This window comes from Ranitomeya variabilis, chromosome 2 (assembly GCF_051348905.1).
Source record: "Ranitomeya variabilis isolate aRanVar5 chromosome 2, aRanVar5.hap1, whole genome shotgun sequence".
In the NCBI taxonomy this organism is placed as follows: Eukaryota; Metazoa; Chordata; class Amphibia; order Anura; family Dendrobatidae; genus Ranitomeya; species Ranitomeya variabilis.
In genome coordinates this window covers 947,258,566-947,281,920 of record NC_135233.1, presented here as the reverse complement: position 1 = coordinate 947,281,920, position 23,355 = coordinate 947,258,566, and the positions used below count along the sequence as shown (strand labels likewise).

General features: G+C 41.7%; 1 protein-coding gene across 1 annotated transcript in view; it reads left to right on the top strand.

The window, feature by feature from the left end:
* MED12L (mediator complex subunit 12L) overlaps window positions 1–23,355 on the top strand; it is a 995,158-nt gene that overhangs the window by 19,950 nt on the left and 951,853 nt on the right. The window contains exons 3-6 of the mRNA XM_077290760.1: window positions 10,591–10,695; window positions 14,474–14,665; window positions 15,335–15,494; window positions 18,316–18,485. Coding sequence (XP_077146875.1) covers window positions 10,591–10,695; window positions 14,474–14,665; window positions 15,335–15,494; window positions 18,316–18,485 — 627 coding nt within the window. The remainder of the gene's footprint in view (window positions 1–10,590; window positions 10,696–14,473; window positions 14,666–15,334; window positions 15,495–18,315; window positions 18,486–23,355) is intronic.

The following is a 23,355-nucleotide window of genomic DNA, read 5'->3' as shown; positions in this document are numbered from 1 at the left end:
ACAGCACGAACTCCGGTGAACTCTCATGGCAGCGCAGTGATACACTGCAGGAGGGATCACCCTCTGTTCTACATGTGAGATCATTGTGGGACACTTGTTATTAAATGGACTATAGCGGACAGAAAGTATATGTCAGTTTATTATTTTATTTTTGTTGCAGGAGACGCGGGCGTTGGGGATTAGATGCTTGGTGAGTATGAATTTTTTTATTTTACAATGAACACAGTCGCTGGATAATGAGACTACTACTGTCCCATCATCGGCTCATGCTTTCACTGTTATATGTGACAGCAGACATAGCCGGATGGGAGTAGTAGTCCCATAAGATGATGCCTGTTTACACACACAGACAACCACAGACAGACACCCGCAGACAGACACCAGCAGACAGACACTCGCAGACAGACACAGACACCCGCAGACAGACTCACGCAGACAGACACCAGCACACACACACACAGACACCCCCAGACAGACCCAAATATATTCTCCACAGACAGATACTGGCAGACAGATACCGACAGAGAGACACTCGCAGACAGACACACAGACACCCGAAAACAGACAGACACTCACAGACACAGACACCCGCAGATAGACACATGCAGACAGACACCCGCAGACACACACAGACACCAGCACACACACAGACACCCGCAGACAGACAGACCCGCACATATTCTCCGCTTACACACATTCTCCGCCCACACACATATTCTCCACCCACACACATATTCTCCACCCACACACTCTTCCTCCTTCCTTTCTGCAGCGTTTTTGGCACGCAAATCCGCAGCAAATCAGCAGACCTTTTTACACCTGCAGTTTAGCTGCGGATTTGACAGACTCAATGGAAGTCAATGGGTGCAGAAACACTGCAGATCCGCAAAAAGAATTGACATGCTGCGGAAAATAAAACGCTGCAAATCAGTGCGGAATTTTCCGCAGCATGTGCACACCAATTCTGAATTCCCACTGATTAACAATTGCGGATTTGGTGCAATTCCGTGTGGAAAAAACGCTGCGGATCTGCAACGTGTGCACATAGCCTAAGTGGTCCATGTCTACAGCCCATAATTCTGATATGAGACATCAGCTGCATTTATTGTCAAATAATTACAGTCAAAATAATCTGCAGCAGTTTCCTCAGCTTCAAAAAATCACGGATGCCTTAATTTGTTTTCTTTACCAACAGGGCACAAAAGTGCCCTATGTTTTACGGACAGTCCTGGAATTTCTGGACAGTTCACAAACCTGTCGGAGAGCGGTGTGCTCTGGTTTTATTGTTTGCTTGGACCAACTGAGTTGGCCCAAACTCTGTATTATCCCCATGCTGCAAGCAGAGGCAGATTTAATTCTTCAGCATCAGATTAGCACAAGGGCATTGAAGGAGGCTGGATCCACCAAGCTTCAGGGCAGCACTTGCAAGCTATATTGGAAAGTGAACCGTGGGACTATCAGCAGTCGCCTATCAATGGTCACATGGCATCGCTAAAATGTCTATCACAGACATGGCACAAGCCACTCTATTCTCCAGATCCAAAGGGGTTGCTCTGTCCTTCTCTTCTTAACCCCTGTACAGGGATGTAGACGTACACAGGGGGATCTAGAGTTAGGACCACAAAGTCAGCTGCTGGCCGGTGATTCAGGCTGGCAGAAAAAATGGTTCGCAAGCCAAATAAGAACCAGGAGGTTGGTATAGGGACAAAACAGGGATAGGGACCCATCAAAACATCATATTTTACAATGATTAATAAAGTCAAACAGTGAATGAAACTTTTTAATACAAATGAATGTGATTGCAATGTGTATTAAAAAGTTTCATTCACTGTATTAAAAAGTTTCATTCACTGTTTGACTTTATTAATCATTGTAAAAGATGATGTTTTGATGGGTCATTATGGTATGATTATATGTGGTTTATGCTTATGTTTTTTTGTGTAGAAATACACCCTTGAAAAAGGCCAAAAGGCCGAAACGTTGGGGGAAAGAATTTTTTGTTTTCATTATTGACTGTGGATTCCATGAATAAAGTTTTTTTTCATCAAAATCATCATGTTGAGTGCTTGAGGTTACTTATTAATAATTTTTGGATTCTTGGTCCTCTAAAAGCACCAGTAACACTTTTAAAGAGTGCACTACTAACTCTGACCAATATATTACGACAACAGAAAGAGATACAGGAAGGGCAGGCACCAATAAGTATGTCACAGAATTAGCTTGTGAGTGCTTTGCTCGTTATCCAGGAGCTAATAGACTGCAGAGGTGGCAGTAACATAGGCTATTACCATCCATTGTCGAGAATGGGAAGTATTTTTCATATCAAGTAAAGTGCACAGCTGTGTGTTTTAACAAGCAGTTTGCAATTTTATCCATTTATGAGATCAGCAAATGTGGGACAGTTGGCAACTATGCCTATTTTTGTAATACTATGAGGACAGTGGAGAAAATGTGTTGATATCATCATTTTTTTAATCATTGGTAGTGATGAACGAATGTGCTTGGATAAGATGTTATCCGAGACTGTTAGGGTGCTAACCAAGTGATTTCAGCATGCTTGGATAATATATCTGAGTCACTGGGGCTGCATGGCTGTTCGACAGGCGCAACATATGCAGGGATTGCTTAACAAACAGGAAATTCCCGCATGTGTTAAGGCTGTCGAACAGCCGCGAGACATGCAGGTGAGGAGACGCGAACCCTTTTTTCGAGCACACAAAAGATACTATATCAGCACATGAGCATTCTCAGATAACACCTCATCCGAGCACGTTCGCTCATCACTAATCATTGGCAATCATTTTTATTTTTAGGAAAATAAAAAAAAAGTCATTACACTTCACAAAAAAACATTGTCAGTTGAAACAAAGCAATAAGCAAATAGGCAAATAGAATGGACACAGTTTTATGATTGATACTTCAAGCTCACTCCCATTTTGTTACACAACCATCCTGTTTGCCTGCAGCACATTGCATTTTTAATACTTTTGCACACTCCCACACACACACATTGCTAATATAAAAAGTATTAACAATTCCCATGCACCATCGGGAAAAAAATCTCACAATAAGCTGATGTGTATGTTGTAGATAATAAAAAAGTTATATGTTGTACAATGAATTATCAGTGCTCAAAATGAAGCCTAATATTGTAGCTCCTGTGCTCATGAGAGGGTCTGCAGGGAACAATCTGGAACAAAAAGATTATTTTAGATAAAAAAATATATTGCAAACTAATAGGAAAATAAAATGTTCATGATTAAGAACAAAAAATGTTATAATATTTAAATGTGAGCAATTGGCTCCATCATATGTTGTGTTCTAAAATGGATGCATATCAATGACGGCACTGCCCAAAATAAACTCTCAGCTCCAGTGAAAATGACTAATTACAGGCTTGACGAATAATTGTCATATACTACAAGTGACAGGGGATCTGATTAGTTTTTATCACCTGCTCCCACCTATATAACTGAACCTTTAGGATACAGCAGACCCATATTAATGACTTAAAGGGGAAATCTCCTGGAGATAATTGGGAAATAAGAGTAAGTCCAATGAATAAAGGTATCTCTCTGGAAACTAAAACCATAATTATCAGCTCTTGGGAACATAGAGATTCCTTAGGTAATATAATGTTTTCTTAATACCTTTATCACCGCCAGGTCTCAAGTGGGTATTTAAGCATCTGCCCTATAGCTTGTGTGAGTTGGAATTCCCTTCTGCATTCTGAATACTTGCTTGACAAGCGTTATACTTCCCCAGGGGTATACTGGAGATAAACAAAATCAGCCTCTATGACGGATTAGCCAGATAGTTTGATATATTTTGAAAAGAAAATTCATGACTTTACGTTTTCCTTGGGACCTATGAATAATATACACCAATCAAGTATAGCATTAAAAATAACTACCCCTTGCCCATCCCCCACTCATGCTGCCCAAACGGTTCTGACCCTTTAAAGATTGAACAGCACAACACTTCTGAAGGTGTCTTGTGGTTGCCTGGCTGCAAAGTTTTAGTAGCAATTTTTTTAACGGGGTATTACCATCTGGTAAATACATGCCAAGTCGTAAATGTGTAAAGTACACAAGTTCCATCAGTTTGAGAATGGTGCTTTATTTTGCCCTGCTGTCACTGGAGACATGAAAAGGTAAGAACCTAAGCACCACAAAAGAAAATGAGACTGTAGGTTTTACTGCAGCGCAAATTTATTTTGACCCGGCAAAGAATCAATAACAGATGTGGTCCAACATTTTGACTGGGAACTGTCTTGCCGGACATCTGCTACGGGTGCAGTTAGACAAGACCTAGTACACTCCCTGACAGAATTTATGTAGCTTATCCATGTTATGTAAATAAAAGCTTATAACCTGACATTAAATTCATCCATTGGTTGTATAAATCATTCTTTTGAAAGCTGAAACCCTCCGAAATGTGGTTTAGGTGAAGAAAATAAATTGGCATCAATGCAGACATATTGATTACAGAAAGTAATGTGATATTCAAACAAATAATTAACTTAAAATACAAATATATGTTGCATAACATTGGTGAATTAAGTTGTGGTGCTATTAGAGTCATATTTAATATTTTATGTGACTTCCATGAGCTTGAAGGACTGCATCCATGCGGTTCAACAATGATTCATACAATTTATAAATGAAGTCATCAGGAATAGCAAAGAATGCAGTCTTTCATGCCTCCCAGAGTTCATCTAGATTCTTTGGTTTTGTCATCCAAGCTTCCTCTTTCATCCTACCCCAAATATGCTCAATGATGTTCATGTCTGGTGACTGGGCTGGCCAGTCCTTGAGCACCTTGATCTTTTTTGCTTGTAGGAACTTTGTTGTAGAGATGGATGTTTGAGATGGAGCACCATCCTGCTGCAGAATGTGACCCCTATTATGACTTGGAATATAAGAGGTAGCTAATACTTCTTGATATTTTAGGCTATTGATATTGCCTTCCACCTTGCAAATGTTTCGCACACCCCCATACTGAATATAACCCCAGACCATGATCTTTCCACCACCAAATGTAACTGTTTTCTGGGTGTATTTTGGATCCATACAGGCTCCAGTAGGTCTCGTGTAGTATTTGCAGCAGCTGTGGTGTAATTCTACTGAAGATTCATCAGAGAAATCCACCTTCTGCCACTTTTCCAGTGTCCATCTGTTTAGCAGGCTGTGGGACTTTGCAAATGCCGCACAATTTTTTATTTGCCTTTTGTTTAGTGCTGGCTTCTGTGCATTTATTCGACCATGAAGGCTATTTCAAGACAGAATCCTACAAACTGTTCTAGTTGACACAGGGACTTGAGGTGACCAGGCCTGTTGGAGATCTGCCAGCAAACATTCTTCCTTAGCTGTTGAATTGCGGGGTCTGCCAGACCTGTCAAACACATCTCCAGTCTCTTCAAATCTTTTTTTAATTCTTTGTACTTGACGCTGAGACACATTAAAGGTGCCAGCCACCTCTGCAGTGGATCTGGTCTTCAGCCTCTTGATAATCCAGGCTTTGGTTGCAGGGTGGATTTTTGGCATGTTGTCAGAGCTCAAGTTGCAGTTCAAGTGAAGATCTGGGGTGCTGGGTTTCTTTTTATACACACACACACTAATTAACCGATCATTTACTGAGCACAGGTGAGGATATAAACTAGGATTTGGGGCATCTGACCCAAAATCTGACCATTCTGTGTCCATTAACTGATCAATATTTCTGCATTGATGCCAATTTATTTTCTTAACCTAAACCACATTTCAAAGGGTTTCAGCTTTCAAAAGAATAATTTATACAACCAATGGATGAATTTAACATCAGGTTATAAGCTTTTATTTACATAACATGGATAAGCGACATAACTTCTGTCATGGACTGTAGAGAAATAAAGTGAATTGTAAGTTCTTTTTCATGTCAAGGAGGATCTGTGTGGAGCATGAACCGGAGATCAGGAAAAGCGCCTTACAGCCTGCTTTCTGCATTTCCTGTTTGCATATTTGTATTAAATTACACTAGCATCCACTGGATTAGTAAGAGGAAGGTACTAGAAGTTGCTTGGCAGATCCATGGGTCCTGTATGATGGCCCATAAGTGAGAGAAAACTAAGATAAATAAATGAATCTGCCACGCTTATAGATTAGAAGGAAATAGAAAGCAGCTACAAAAAAGGAAGCACACACAAATAAGTTGGTGAATATGGCACTTCTACGTATGGTTAAAGTTAGTGAAGAAGTACAGATGACCAATAGTATGTGAAGAATTCATGAATGGTAGTTAGTGTAAGCATGCAATTATTTGAGCTGGTTGATTAAACCCCCCTGTGAATTCCTGACAGTAGATGCAGAGTTCCGACTCCAGTGTCCGGGCTCCGATGTGCACAATTTACTGCTGTTCAATTCTTTAGCTACTGCACTGATCTTGCATGTGGATTGTGTTCAACCTTTACCATTAACAGACACTCTTGTTTAAGTGTTAACTTCCATGGTCGGCCTGGACATCTCTGTGAGATGATTGCAATACCATCTTTGTTAAATTTTTGCATCACTTTTTCTACAATATTTTGATTGACAAGAAAAACTTTTCTGATCTTTTTGTAGTCTTCACCTTTCTTGTGTAAATCATTTTTTTTTCTTAGGTCTCATTACATTTCTTTTTCATGTGGTGCCATTGCTGACAGCATGAAATGGGAAGGGGTTTTCTTTGTTAAGGAACGTTCTTTAATAGTCAACTATCACCTGTTTGATGAATAAGTAGACTTAGGGTGCTTTCACACTAGTGCCGTACGACGCACGTCGCAATGCGTAGTTTTGGAGAAAAAACGCATCCTGCAAAATTGCCTGCAGGATGCGTTTTTTCTCCATACGCTTGCATTAACGACGCATTGCGATGGATTGACACACGTTGCATCCGTCATGCGACGAATGCGTCGTGTTGTGGTGGACCGTCGGCACAAAAAAGTTACATGTAACTTTTTTCTGCGTCGTGTCCGCCATTTCCGACCGTGCATGCGCGGCCGGAACTCTGCCCCCTCCTCCCCGGACATTACAATGGGGTAGCGGATGCATTGTAAAACTGCATTTGCTGCCCCGTTGTGTTTTTTTTTCACAGTATGCGTCGGTACGTCGGCATGTCGCATTGCGACGTGCGTCATACTACGCTAGTGTGAAAGTAGCCTTAGCTGTAGTGGAATTCATTTTAAAATTCAAATTTTGTAGTCTAAACTTTAGGTTTTGTTTTTAACACTTTCAATTGGGTTTACCCAATTTTATAACTTGATTATGAATGAATTTTTTATGAAAATTTCTTTTTTTTCTTGCTTGCAAATAATTGCCCACATGTGTGGGAGTATTTTGTAGTACAGTATCTCATAAAAAAAATGTTGATTCTGAAAGAAAATTAAAGGTTTTCTGACGAATCAGTTGGGGTGTACTCATTTATGCTGAGAACACAGTATGCAGTTGTAAGAAATCTAACAATCCAGGTTTCATTGGCTGTAAAATGCTACTGTATTGTATTAGGTTGAATGATATGTGCTAGGAAATAAAAAATGATGTTCTGTACATCTGTAAGAACATTTCAGCTCTGTCTTAGACCTCTGTTAGGAACGTGTTCACACTCACACCAAAGAAACGCCGCACCTAAACCAAACTGGTTCCTGTACAGACTACAAAGGCTCTAGCCTAACAACTAAAAAAACACCACTTCGGATCTGGCTACCTACAAGTGAAAAAGTGTGAGGATAGATACGAGAACCTATGGTGAAAAATTAACACACATTCAAATAAGGAGAAAGAGTAAAGGTTAAGGAATACAAAAATTAAAAGGAACAAGTAACACCAAGAACCTAACAGCGATAAAGGGAAAAGGTGCTGGGAGGGAAAGCAAATCAACTTAATGCAAGAATACAACTGGAGTTTACCCAGCAAGGTAAACCCTTAAGATAAAGAGCTGGAACTCCTAAATATATATCCACCAGGATAGCCAGCAAGGAAGTGCAGAGAAGGGATACTATATAAACAGAATGTGATTGGGCAAACCAAAATGGGAAAATCGAAACACCTGGAAAGGAGAAAACCAAGAAGGGAGAATAAGGACAAAAGAACAATCAGTATTTGGACAGGGAGGGAAAAGAGCAATAGCTCAACAAGCAGAATACCTGACCATGAAGTAGCAGGTCAACTGATAAAATCCCCAAACCAAGCCCTGAGAGGCTCCTTCACATATCCATATCATATAAAATTGGTACTGGAAATAAAGAGTACCGATGTCATCAGTGTTTTGGATCAGTGTGTCATCACTGTGCCATTCGTGTTTTTTCGGTTTGGATAAAGACTAAATTACAAAGCTTCTCTATATTTTGCAATGGTAAACATGGACATCACACAGGTGGCACATGGATGCCATCCGTGTGCTGTACATGTTTTTCATGGACCCGTAGACTTGTATTGGCCCTCGGCATCTGCGCTGCCAGAAAAAAATATACATGTCTCCTTGTGTTTTGCATGGACTCATGGTCTGTGTGAAAACATGGACATGTGCATGGCAGCGTAGGTTATAACAGGTGTGTGTGGTATCCATGAAAAAAATGGTTACCACACGTACCAGAAACATGTACATGTGATAGAGTCCTTAAGCTTTTTTGCAGGTTGGAAAACTTGCGGTGTTATAGTTGTAAGAAATCATTGCTTTAGATTCACTAGAACATTATAGCGTGACATGTTTTAATATTTTGTGGATTTAAGGGGACATGGTCTCAGGTTCCTGAAGTTTGCACCTTTCTGCTATAAACGCACGGTGCTGCTTTCTTTGGATTTCCTTTATTGGCCATTTATATATATATGCTTAATGATAGTCTATCTGAGAGATGACAATTCAGTATACAGGAGAAGGACATAATATGAAGGGTCAATATCATAACTAAACTATAATTATGCTATAACTATATCCAGTATGTCCTATGTCAGTAAGGGTTTAAAAAAAAAAAAATCAAACATATTTTGGGCCAGCAGAGTGACCGCATTAACAGTGCTAGCAGAGTACCCACATAAGCCTCGTCAGCAAGGTACCACCAATTAAAGATATTTTTTCAATGTAGTGTCCACTCATAATCAGTGACATCATAATTTTCCCTGATAAACAATTGCGGCATAATGGGAATTCTGCCACCATAATCCTTGGTGACACAGTGCTCTCTCATAAACAGTGGAGGCATGGTACCCCATCATAAAAAGTAGATGCATAGTGTTCCCTCATAAACATTGACAGCATAGTAATAATTTCTAAAATGGCAGCAAAGTAAATCACATAAACATAGTTTTATTTAATGAAATGTAGCCTTCATGCAATGTTGATTTATTTCATAAGAGTAAGAGATGAAGCTTCAGGTGTTCAGATGGAGAAATCCAAATCCTCTGCTTTTCTTTATGTGCCCTAGATGTAAAGTTCTATTTGGCTTTGCTATTTTACATTACTGGAATTGCTTGGCATCCACTTTTCTAAAAGTGGAAAACCCCTTTAGGCTATGTGCACATGTCCGGAATTGCCGCGGAAATTTCCTCGGCAATTCCGCAACTGTGCCGCGGGTAAAGCGCATGCGGAATAGGCATGCGTTTTCCCGCTAGGCTAAGGTTGACGTAATTGCCGCAAGGCATTATTGGGAACGGGAGCATCGCTAGGAGCGGGAAGGCTGCGGGGGAAGCCAGAAGGTGAGAATATCACGATTTATTATTTTTTAAATTATTTTTAACATTAGATCTTTTTACTATTGATGCTGCATAGGCAGCATCAATATTAAAAAGTTGGTTACACTTGTCAAACACTACTATGTTTGACAAGTGTGACCAACCTGTCAATCAGTTTTCCAAGCGATGCTACAGATCGCTTGGAAAACGCTAGCACTCTGCAAGCTAATTACGCTTGCAAAAGGCTAGTGTTTAGCGGGAAAACCCATGCCAATTCTGCATGCGTTTTACTCGCGGCACAGTTGCGGAATTGCCGAGGAAATTTCTGCGGCAATTCTGGACGTGTGCACATAGCCTTAAGCTAAGATAGTTGCAATAAGTAATACTTGTTTACTTGTTATAGAATTGTGCTAAAATATTTACAAAAGAGTTTCAGGAAAGTTTTAGGGTATGTGCACACGTCAGGATTTCTTGCAGAAAATTCCTGAAGAAAACCGGACATTTTCTGCAAGAAATCCGCATGCGTTTTTTTTTGCGTTTTTTGTGCGGTTTTTTAGTGGTTTTTCCCCAATGCATTAAATAGCGAGAAAATCGCGAAAAATCCGCAAAATTAATGAACATGCTGCATTTTTTACCGCGATGCGTTTTTTTCATGGAAAAAAATGCATCATGTGCACAAAAATTGCGGAATGCATTCTAATTGATGTGATGCATATATATGCGTTTTTAATGCATTTTTATCGCGTTTTTATAGCGAAAAAACGCGAAAAAAATGCAACGTGTGCACACAGCCTTAGAGAAACCGATAAGAAGAAGGTTCTGGACAATAGGCATATTTTATCATTGGATTTTCCTCAGTATCACATGGTTTATATATCTAACACTCAGCTGTCATCATTGACTACAGGATGAACTAACTGCAGTGAATGTAAAACAAGGATTCAATAACCAGCCAGCATTTTCTGGGGATGAGTATGGATCGGCCAGGAGCATTGTCATTAACCCATCTAGGGTAATTTTTTTTTTTACTTTTTATTACTTGTATTACCGTTGGAAACATTTGTACAGGCAGTCCTAGCCACCCAGCACAATAGCACGTCACCTCCGATATTACTTACTGTGTACAGCTATGAATCCCGCAATACTTGTGTGCAGTCTATGATAAACTAGATCTTGGTGCTTCAGATTTCTCCATGTAGCTAACACCTGTCTTCAAGCCACAGAAAACCTATAAATCTATGGCAGCAGATAATGGTTGTTGATGTCCATCTTGCTATTAATTTGGTACTGTACCATTGTTAAAAACAGATGTGAGTAAAGTCTTAAAGGGGCTGTCCAATATTTATAAATGTTTTACAAATGGGTACCCAGTGGTGCTGAAATAGCTAACAACTGATTGGCTGCAGCGGTCACCTGATTTCCCTTGCCAGAAGAGAAAACCAAGAGACCATGGCTGCAGTATGAGGAAGTGGTGCAGATCCAGTAGGTGAGTATGTCTTATTTATGTCAGGACCACCATGGACCCATTTTTAAACCATTTGTAAGTAGTGCACAACCCATGCTATCCCTCTCGGTCAAAACATAGCTTTCGATTAATATGGAAAAATACTTCTGTGACCCAAATATTGCTCTTACTTACTTGTTATTAGGATCCTGATGTTTTTTCATCTCCTCTCAGAACGTCCACTCATTGTGTCCTGGGCTGGCGAACACATATACTCAGAAACACGAGGCTGAAGTTGTTTTTTTATTCTGAGCTGAAGTTGGTTTCTTATTCGTCAGTTTCTTATCCCCAATTTTTTCTTTTCTGGTTTTTATAGGCATAACAACAAAAAATAAGCATCACAATAATAACATACAATGCAGTGAGGTGCCCTGATATGAATACACTTAAAACAGCTGCAAAATGTATAAAACTGGCACAAAAATGGGCATCAAAGTGGGCACCGAAGGGCATTAATCAAAGAGTTAAATGACTTTGGGCCACTGATCTCACACTTCAGACATATAGAACAGGGAGCCCCACATGAAAACCAGGTCTCTCCAGCCTAGCCCAAATGGGTTCTGGGCATCACAACTGGCATCAAAGTGGATTTTGGACATTTGAATAAGTAACTGGTGTTTTTAAGCGGTTAAATGACTTTGGGCCACTGATCTCACACTAAGAATACACAGATAGTGATGCCCTACATCAAACCCAGGTGCCATTAGCCTGGTCCAAATGGGTTCTGGGCACCTTAACTGACATCAAAGTGAGCAAACAGCCCATTTTCACAGATTTGAATAAGTAACTGATGTTTTTAAGGGGTTAAATGACTTTGGGCCACTGATAACACAGTACAGATATATAGAACAGGGAGCCCCACATCAAAACCCGGTCTCTCCAGCCTGGCCCAAATAGGTTCTGGGCATCAGAACTGTCATCGAAGTGGGCAGACAGTCTATTTCATCCATTTGAATAAGTAACTGGTGTTTTTAAGGGGTTAAATGACTTTGGGACACTGATCTCACACTAAGAATACACAGATAGTGAGCCCTGCATCAAACCCAGGTCCGTCTAGCCTGGTCCAAATGGGTTCTTGGCATCAGAATTGGCATCAAAGTGGGCAAACAGACTATTTTCACAGATTTGAATGAGTAACTGATGTTTTTAAGGGGTTAAATGTCTTTAGGCCACTGATCTCACACTATGAATACACAGATGCCCTTCGGTGCCCACTTTGATGCCCATTTTTGTGCCAATTTTATAATTTTTATTGCTGTTTTTAAGTGTATTCACATCAGGGCACCTCGCTGCATTGTATGTTATTATTGTGATGCTTATTTTTTGTTGTTACACCTATAAAAAACAGAAAAGAAAAAATTGCAGAATAAGAAACTGACGAATAAGAAACCAACTTGAGCTCCGAATAAGAAACTAAATGAATAAGAAACCAACTTCAGCCTCGTCTCAGAAGCTTGCTCCCCCACACTGATCCTCTTGTAGTCGTGTGGTGGTGTGATTCTTACTATTGTGCAGGCCAGTTAATAAGAATCTATGCGCTAGTCGAGACTTTCTTCACTGGCACTAGATTAGTTGCATATTCAGGGGGGTTGGTCAGTACTTTTTTTTCTTACTGATGATCTATCCTAAGACAGGCCAACAATATCTGATCAATAATGGTGCAACATCTGGCACCCCCGCCAATCAGCTGTTACCCGTGTCAGCGGTGACCGGAAGTTTATGGTTGCTGCCGGAACACAGGAGCTCCATCAACACTATAGTGGTCGCGGCCCGGTACTGCAGATCCACTCCATATTCATTATAGAACTGATGGAGCTGCTGTGTTCTGGCAGTATTCGTGAACTCCTGGCAGCAGCTGGCGCCAGTAACAGCTGATCGGTGGTATGCCAGCTGTCATACCTCCACTGATCAGATATTAATGGCCTTTCTTAAGGATAGCCCATTAATAAAAAATAGTAGTGGCCAACTCATTTCAGCAAGCACTGAGGAAGGGGATATTTCATGTACGTAACAATAGTACAGTATCAAGATGGACGAACATTTTCAAAGTAAACTAATATTTACTTTTGGGAAAACCTAATGTAGTGTAAGGGTACTGTCACACTCTGCTACTTTCCAACGATCACGACCAGCGATACGACCTGGCCGTGATCGTTGGAAAGTCGTTGTGTGGTCGCTGGGGAGCTGTCACACAGACCGCTCTCTCCAGCGACCAACGATGCCGAAGGCCCCAGGTAACCAGGGTAAACATCGGGTTACTAAGCGCAGGGCCGCGCTTAGTAACCCGATGTTTACCCTGGTTACCATCGTAAAAGTAAAAAAAAAAAAAACAGTACATACTCACATTCCGGTGTCCGTCAGGTCCCTCGCAGTCTGCTTCCCGCTCTGACTGACTGCCGCCGTAAAGTGAAAGCAGATCACAGCGGTGACGTCACTGCTGTGCTCTGCTCTTACTTTACGGCCGGCAGTCAGTCAGAGCGGGAAGCAGACGGCAAGGGACCTGACGGACACCGGAATGTGAGTATGTACTGTTTTTTTTTTTTTTACTTTTACGATGGTAACCAGGGTAAACATCGGGTTACTAAGCGCGGCCCTGCGCTTAGTAACCCGATGTTTACCCTGGTTACAAGCGAACGCATCATTGGATCGGTGTCACACACAACGATCCAGCGATGACAGCGGGAGATCCAGCGACGAAAGAAAGTTCCAAACGATCTGCTACGACGTACGATTCTCAGCAGGGTCCCTGATCGCTGCTGCGTGTCAGACACAGCGATATCGTATGGATATCGCTGGAATGTCACGGATCGTACCGTCGTAGCGACAAAAGTGCCACTGTGAGACAGTACCCTAAAGCTTATGATGAACTTGGGGAAAAAAGAAACAATAAATAAAAAAAAACATGTAAGGCACAAAACGTACAATATCTAGGGAAGAGATAAGTGGAAACGGGATTTATAAACGTAATACATGTCAATAAAGCATTAAAGGGGTTGTCCAATATATTTTTTTAGCCATACTCACCTTCCAGTGACACTGAGAATCCATGGTTAAAGAAATAAATTTACTTTCGGACAGCCCCTTTAAAGTAACCTTCCATAATGGTACCCATGGGGGCTGATGCATGAGTTGTCTGTGATTTTTTTGGAGTCACTGCACTAGCCACAAGACAGCACATTATTTCACTTATTCCTTGAGTGTCCATGTAATGATTACAATGTAATGGTTGCCACTATGGAACTTTTTTTTTCTACCTATATAGCCGATGTCTTCTCTCTTGTTTTAGATCGGAGCATATTTCAGTAGTATTCTTGCTGAAAAGTTGAAACTAAACACCTTTCAAGACATTGGGAAGAAAAAGCCACAAATTACTGCCAAAGACAACTATTGGCTGGTGACGGCTCATTCTCAGGGTGCTATTCACAGCTGGTTTACGGATCTGGCTGGTAACAAACACCTGACTGTTTTAGCTAAAAAGGTACAATGTATATTTGTATTGGCATTATAGTTTTGGGCCACACGTTGCTACATGTGTTGATTGGGGACAAATGTATCTCAACTTCTGACATAAATCTCTGTAGATCAAAATGGATCCATATGTGCACATGGAATGAACTTATTTAAAATTAAAGTATTTTTCTTTTTCATTTTCTCAAGATTTCTTTCATGTCAAAAACTGCCCTCAGCACCCCATCGTAGTCAGCTCCTTATCCTCTTGCCATTAAGACAAATCCCCTTTTTGCTTCTTTTAGCAATGTTTATGTAGATTCTAGTGGGTGTATCCCTTAGATTACATTTTTATTATTTTACAATTTTATTGTATTGAAACAATCTGGTGCAGATTTGCAAGAGAATCTGTAGTAGAATTCTAAGGCTGACTCTTGAATTTCTGCCATGGAATTGCAGTTTGACATGCCGTATTTCCACACATTCGGTAGGGTTAATCAATATGTGGCTGTCAGTTTTTTTTTTTCAGTTAATAATTTCTTTTTGGAGTCAATGGGAGACTGTGGGCAGATTTCGCTCAGATTTCAGTACAGATTTTGTGCTGAAATCCCATTAGAATACATTCATACATTGAAGTTCATTGGGGCAAAGTTAGAAACAAGCATCTCTAATGTGTTTTTGCATTTTATTAACATTGCAGGTACCTATACTTAATAAGAAAGAAGATATATTTGGCTACCTGGCCAAATATTCAGTTCCTCTTTTACGAGCTGCTTGGCTGGTGAAGATGACCTGTGCATACTATGCTGCTATTTCAGAAGCTAAAATAAAGAAACGTCAATCAACTGATCCAAACATAGGTATCCTAAGCATTCATATTGTGATTTATGGTGACAATTCCTTTTTACTCTAAAATGCTCATATTTTTATTTAGCCCCTTATAAAGTGGCTGCCAGACACATAGTGGATGGGAGATATGTATCACAGAGGTGCATGTCCTCTGTGATATAAACCTGGAGTAATGTTCTACTACACATAGTAGTAAGAGAGGTTAATTCTTAGTTCCAGCTCTAACTGTGAGCAGCTGAAGAGTTATGGTGAGCAGCTTACCCACCCTATCTCCACCCCTGGATGTGATTCACATTGAAAAATGGGACCTGTTCATCTGACACAGTATGCTGTGTGTGGTGGTGGCAGACCTCATGGGTAAGAAGCTGGACTCTAAGCCAAGCAGGCAAACCGCATTATTGTATGAACTGTTTACTTGGTGCTAGACAAGGGCTTAATTTAAGTTTTCCTGCAATGTGGTTTATGAGGACAGAAATAAACCAGACGGACTTTAAACAAAAACTGTTCCTGTGATACCTCATATCGCTTCCAAGTGAGTAGCCTTGTTACACCCTTCCAGGATGGATATAGCTGTCATGGAGCGAGTCGGCGGGATGTGTGGAAAAGGCTCAGGAGCTGAGCATGCTGCACATGCTGTAGATGCTGGCTAAATTAAAAAGTCTGCCTTTGTGTCTAATCTTTGTGACAAGCATTTAAATAGTACATGTGTTGATAACACACGCTGAGCTTCAAAACAAACATAGATTTTCACTATATACTGCAATACTATGATATTGCAGAAAATAATATATGTGATCAGACAATTGCAGATTAAAGTCCTTGAGGCAATTATAAAATAACAGTAAAAGTTAAAATAAACTTTTAAACAAATAAAAAATGCAATAATTTGAATAACTCCCCTTATTTGACATTAAAAATAAAGAAATGTAAAAAATAAATATAAAAAATTAAACTTATCGGGTATGGCCTCGTCTGTAAATGTCTGGCCTATCAAAGTATAAAATGGATTAACCCCGACCAGCAAATGGAATAAAGAGAAGAAAAAAAAAATCGAAAAATGACAGAATCATGTTTTTTCAGGTACCACAATTCCATAAATAAATACAATAAGAAGCGATCAAAACTTTGTATCTACCCCAAAATGGTATTAATAAAACCATAAGCTCAGCAACACCAAAAATGAACCTTCATACAGCTCCATCGATATGAAAATTTAAAATTACATGTCTAAGAAAAATAACGACAGAAACAACATTTTTGATATTGGTCATCATTGTACTGACCTGGAGAATCATATGTCCATGTGTGCAATGAGCACCGTAAAAATAATACCCAAAAAATCAATGGTGGAATTGAACTGTTTTCTTAATTTCATTCCACTTTGATTTTTTTCCCTGTTTTTCACTGCATTGTATGATAAAATTAATAATGTCATTGAAAATTACTATTTTTCCCACAATAAAACAAGTTGACATCTATGTTGACGGAGAAATAAAAAAAATGAAATCTCTTGGAAGAAGATTAAGTGAAAACTAAAGTGCAAAAATGAAAAATCGCCCAAGGTTTAAAATAGTGGTCATCCATAAATTCCATAAATAGGAAATCCATAATTTTGACGGAGATGCATGATAAATAGCTCATATTAGTGGTCTCAAAAATATACATAGGTTGTAGCGTGTCAGCAAATCCATAGCTCGTTCACTGTGGATTTCTCCTTTTAATATTCGCAGAACAATCTACATGTCATTGTCACATATGCAAATTTTTACTGCTGATTTGCCACAGATATAAATAGCGCTCGCATGGTATTGCCCTATGCATAAAACAGGGTGTTTTACACTCACAGATGCAAATTGTCTCTTCTATACAGCCTTAAAAAGGCTTTTATCCTAGGTCATGTGACGAGGCTCGTTAGAGCGTCGATATTGACTTTTAGGATTGTTACTTTCCATAGATGGCACTAAATTTATAGTCCTCTCTGAAGAGATAATTTGCATATTTACCAGAGGAGCATTGTGGCTTAAAAGTCTCCGCACCTCGGCATGTCAGTCTTGACCTGTCGCTCTCTGCAAGGAGGAACGTAACCCCTTGGATTACTCTCACATAGAGATACATTTTACCTACTGAAAATCTCCATTAGAAACAGCATTAGGATAGGCTAACATGAAGATATAAAAAACTGTTCAGTTTCATCCAGAAAAAGGGGATGATTGTATTTCTCATTTGTCATCCGTGTACAATTCGTTTTTTAACAGCAGATATTAATCATTTACAGTTTCCTATGTTACAGAATCGTAATGTATTTGTAAAAATCGGATGCTATTCTGTATCTCCATATGGCATCCAATTTTGTTTTTCTCGCACCCAAAGACTTGAATGTGCGAGTCTCATCCGATTTACAGCAGAAGCCAGCGCATGCTGTGATTTTTTTCGATTCGGTCATTGAAAAACATTGCACTGCCGTATTGGATAACTATGGATTGAGTGTGATCCATGGTTTCCCTCTCCCCTGGTCTAGCGCTGTATCTCCTCTGCTGCCCCACTGATTCTGTACAAGCTGCAGTGGTGATGTTGTGTCTACAGCGCTGCAGCCAATCACTGAGCTTGGCGGCTCTGCCAATCTAGATGGCGCAAGCTCAGAAATAGGCTGCTGTGTGGAAGGACAATTGTATCTTGTGCTAACTACTAATGAACCTTATTGCTCTGTCAAACATATTTTTTACCACTTAGAAATGGGATCTAGAGCAAGTAATTGGCTCCAAAATGGTACAGACACCCTGTATAACCACATGTCAGGCGGTCTTACACTTTTCATTTAATGCCTTTCTGCAGAATGGACCCAAATATTAACAAAATATCTCCGAGATCAATTGGTGAAGATCGCTGATTTTTATCATGCAAACTCCAGCCAATGCAACACTGCCTTGGCGGTAACACAAGACATGGAACAGGCTTTAAAGCAGTGGGAATATACTGAGAAATTGGCATTTTACATGTTTCAGGTTGGTGTAACGAAAATGACATTGCCATCACTTTTACTGTCTACAAAAGTAATCACTAACAAGTTAATTTTTAGTCAAAGGCCTTGAGTCTACCCCAGTCCTAATGCAGAGTGCACAACGTCCAACTTCTCTGCGATGCCCCAAAAGATGTACCCAAGTCTGTACATTTCTGTTGTAATTTATGCCTGCATTGAGGCACAAATTAGGAAGAATTTACAGCCATGTCCCCACCTCCTTCATTTTTTAAAAAATAAAAATTGCCACAAATTTTGGATCAATTCAAACAATTGCACATCAGAATTTAAGGTGAAAGCTGTTTGATGAGTCAGAGCCATCGTGTCGGCTGTATTATAGCTTTTGAGCCAGAATTCTGACGTAAGCTCGAAAAGTCTCAAAATTTAGGCACAACTAATTCTGTGACTTTTGGTTTTTTTTCATGCCAGTTTCACCCAGCTCTGACAAGATGGTGGAGCTGGGGGGTCTGAGGCGTGGTGTCTGCCGCTCATTAAATTAAAGCACTCCCATCAAAAATGTTATCCTCTTACTATATTGCAGTTATCATCTTAAATAGTACTTTGAATGTACAATTGCTCATTTTGCCTTTCTACCCAGCTAATTCTTTAATGATGAATGGTAGTGTTTGCTACCGATTTGAGGTGAGGTGTACAGTATGCCCTTTGTAAAATGCTCCTCATGAATCAGGAGCGTCTGACTCTAGCATCTGAAAATGGATTTGTGTTTTGGACCACCCTTTTAATGTTGATTGGTCTACATGACTACACTGCTATGACAAATATCAAAAGTATTGGGAGTAAGACTTTTGGCCTGAGATATTTTTTTTGCAGTTGTAGGCCCAACTGAAACCAAAGATTCAGTTGACCTATCTGTTTTTTGTATTTTTCATTTCCCTGTGAATTCAGAGTCTACGGTTTTAGACATCACTGGATCTTATCAATTCAATGCTGTCAATCAGGACAAGACACTAGCCAAAATATCCATATAGGAGGGCATAATAGAGCACCAAGGCATATGTCATGCCTACGGTGCACTGAAGCACCCTTATTTGCTTATTAAATAAAAGTAAAATATTAAGTTAAGCAAATATTAAGTTAAGCATTATATGCCTGGTATGATTTTATAGGGTCTCCATCCCCTTCATAAATGTTTATGCAGTTTAATTGACATTTTGGTGCTGACAGACTTCCGTTAAATATCATTATTTTCAACAGAACATTGTCCATTGAACAATTCTATTTTATTTGCACAGAATCATCATGTTAATGATCATTTTGTGCACATGAAGATGTACTCACAGCCTATATACTGTATACAGGCTATTAACTGATGATAGTGGAATGCCCGCCAGGGCAGTGGGGATACCCAGTACCGGGTCTGGTCACACTTAAAGGGGATGTCACGGTGGCTGCGACCCGGTCTGTGGCCCTGGGCACCCAATTAAAGGGGAAAGGTCTTTTAAGGGTGATGTTACTGCAGCATAGATGGTGACGCTTCCCACAGGTAAAGCGGGGTCCTCAGGGCTCCCGGTGGGCTGGGCAAGGATGGTGTATGCCGGCAAATAAATGGAGGACACAGAGTTGTCACATCTTTACCTGGTTTACTGATAGTAGCAGGCCACAGTCCAGGGTACCAGGAACAGGTGATGATATGGTCCGGCCGGCCTGGAGGCAAAGATAGATCCCTCTCCCAGGTGAGGTTCGTAAACCTTCCTACTCGCGCTCTTATGTGAGCTCCTTGCTGACTGTGTCTTCCGTACAAAGTCCTCTCTCTCCTGTCCTGGGACAGTTACCTGTATGATGGGCATTGTGAGCCTTTTTATATGGTCTCTATCACGACCCTGGCTGCTAGTGTACTGCTGCATCTTCAGGTGTGGGTGTGGGCAAATTACATAAAGTCCTATCCCCTCCGGTTCTGCCGTGCAACCTGAAGTACAACACAGCCTTGGGCTCCCGGTGCCCAGTTCCTGCGCTTCGGCCCTGAGGGTGCCCGGTCACAGTTCCCCTCTGAGCCCCTTTCCTTCTCCTGTTGCTTCTTTCCTCTGATGCTCACTACAATCCAACCCTTCAGGTTCTCTTCCTTTTCCTGGAGCTGCAGCTAATACTGCTGCATGGCCCCACTGCCTGCTCTCAGTCCTCACTCTTCAGTGTCTCTCAACAACTGGCTAACTCCTCCTCCAGACCAGGATATAACTATCTATATAACTACTGAGGGAAGCTCCCCTGAGTCGGGGTTCACAGCTCCCCCTTCTAGCCTGGATTCAGAATGTGTTGTATGTAGGTGTGTTACCTGGTAAACGGAATCCTCCTTGCCTTCAAGCATGATATCGCCCTCCCCGAAAGGAAGGCAACATCACTGTTACAACCGGTGACTTGGGTTGTTACACTCCCCCCCATTAACTCCAGTACTCCCGGACTGGGAAAAGAAAAACAACAGTACAGGTTCAAGATGCAAAATTTTTAGACATGCATGTTAACAGGTTTAACTGGTAAAACTTAGGCTTCCCTTTATGGGAGGTATGGTTCTTGAAAGTTACATAACTTATTGACATAAGTGCACACAGGTGACAAGTGCAAACATTTTACAAATTAAGTGCTACATTTAAATAACAAGGTGTCCTTGCGCACCAATAATAACAATGATATGAGGGATCAGTCATCAACCCCCAAAGTTGTCCTTGGGTGGGCTACAAGCCTTATATCCAGTCTTGGTCTTAGCCACGCTATACAGTTTTGCTTCAGGTCTGTAAAAGCAAAACAAGGTAAATAAGGTCCTACACACGCTGTCGGCACTTGGTAAAACCAATAAGGGGCACCTAAAGAGGTGCCAACTGTACACAATGGAAAATTCTTAGGTAAGCACTGTCCATACCCTACTGTCATTTTTTTAAAACTGCAAGAAAACATCAACAAAACAAAATCAAAACACTTTCAACAGTATTTCCAAGCAGGTTAACGTCTCTCTACTTGTTCCTTTTCCAGGGCAGGTCCTGGAGTCCTCAGCTTTCTGACTGGGGAAGTTCTTTGGTATAATATCACAACAGGTGACTCCATAGGAAACAGTCCTTCATCAGGGGTTTGTGTAGCGTGGGTTTGCATTCCACTTTGCATTCCATCCGTGCCTGCCTGCCCGTGTCTTCGTCAAGCCTGTCTGCCCGTCAGGGCCTCTGCCATACCCGTCTGCCAGCCAGTGTCACAGCCATGCCTGCATGTGTCCTGTCCCCTGGTGGGATCAGCATCCACAGCCAGACACCACCCTGGAGTGGTACCTGGTAGCTACCTGCCGCACAAGTCTGACCTCACCATCAGAGGCTCCAGCGAACACCAAGGAAGCTACTTAGTTATGCCCCTTCCAGGGTAGTCTGGTCAGTGGTCCAGTGGGTCCACACCCCCGGACGCCTGCGCCAACCAGTCTGAGCACGAGCGTTACAATCTGTTATCTGCAATACTCCTCTTTGTCTATGAATTTTACGTTATTGGCTGCTGCTTGGGCCTCTATTGGGAATCCCATCAGATCTGTTTTAGGGTGCCTCCAGCGTATGGCTTCTTTTGGCCTGCATGCATTTAGGGGCGAGGGTTCAGGTACCATTGGGTCAGTTAAATCATTCCCCAGGTCTATCATGCAGTCCCAGGTTACTGTAACGTTAAGTACCTGGCCAGGCGTTAAGGTTGGCTGGGGTTCTATGGGTCCTACCAGGGTTTCCTCAGCTACCGCGGCAGTTTGCGTACCTGTCTCGGCGGTGCCGGTGTCCTATTTCGCCTCCGCTGGGGTGAGGATCGCTTGTTGCAGGGCCAGTTGCTGCAGCGTTGTCATCCCCAGCAGCGTCTCGCTTTCCGGCTCCGCTGGGGTTAAAGGTGCAGGCTCTGGGTCTTTCGTCGGCACCATATCCTGCAGTAGCGCCGCACCCTCTGGCTCCGCTGGGTCTGTGAGTGCTGGTGGTGAGGTCTGAGGCTGTCGGGCCAGCTCCTCCATCTCTGCATCGAGGAGCTCCGGATCCAAGGTATTCATCAGGTCCAGTGTTGCTCTGGGACATCCTCTCTAGTGTCGGCAGGTCCCGGCGGCTCTCCAATGCTGCCATCGCTTCTCCCGGGTAGCGTGCAGCCATGCTGCAGCCACACTTTCCCGCGTCTACCTCCTTCTCTTCACTTCATGGGCGGTCTCTGCCCCACTTTCCCGCTGGCCATCTCCAGGGGCAGATCCGTCTTCCTGACGGACATATTTTGGTGGCATTAAAGTCTCTGTAGGGGGTGGATCCAGCTTTCGCGCTAGTTCTTGAGCTCCACCCATGGCAACACATCCTCCTCGTCCTCGTTCTCTATCCACCTCGTGGTGCAATAATGGTGGCCATTAAACAATTTCACACAGTCCATTACAGTCCATGGTGCGCAGGACCCATTTCATTGGTCGCACTTAAAGTGGGTCACGGTGGCTGCAACCCTGTCCGTGGCCCTAGGTGCCCAATTAAAGGGGAAAGGTTTTTTAAGGAGTTTGGAATAAAGTTTTTGTTTGTGACGCCACCTGTGGTTCTCGGTCAGAGGGGACCGACACTGCTTAAAGGGGTCCTCTGGGGTGATGTTACTGCAGCATAGATGGTGACGCTTCCCACAAATGAAGCTGGGGCCCCAGGGCTCCCACTGTGCTGGGCAAGGATGGTGTATGCCGGCAAATAAATGGAGGACACAGAGTTTTCACATCTTTACCTGGTTTACTGATAGTAGCAGGCCACAGTCCAGGGTACCAGGAACAGGTGATGATATGGTCCAGCCGGTCTGGAGGCAAAGGTAGATCCCTAGTGAGGTCTGTAAATCTTCCTACTCATGCTCGTATGCGAGGTCCTTGCTGCCTGTGTCTTCCG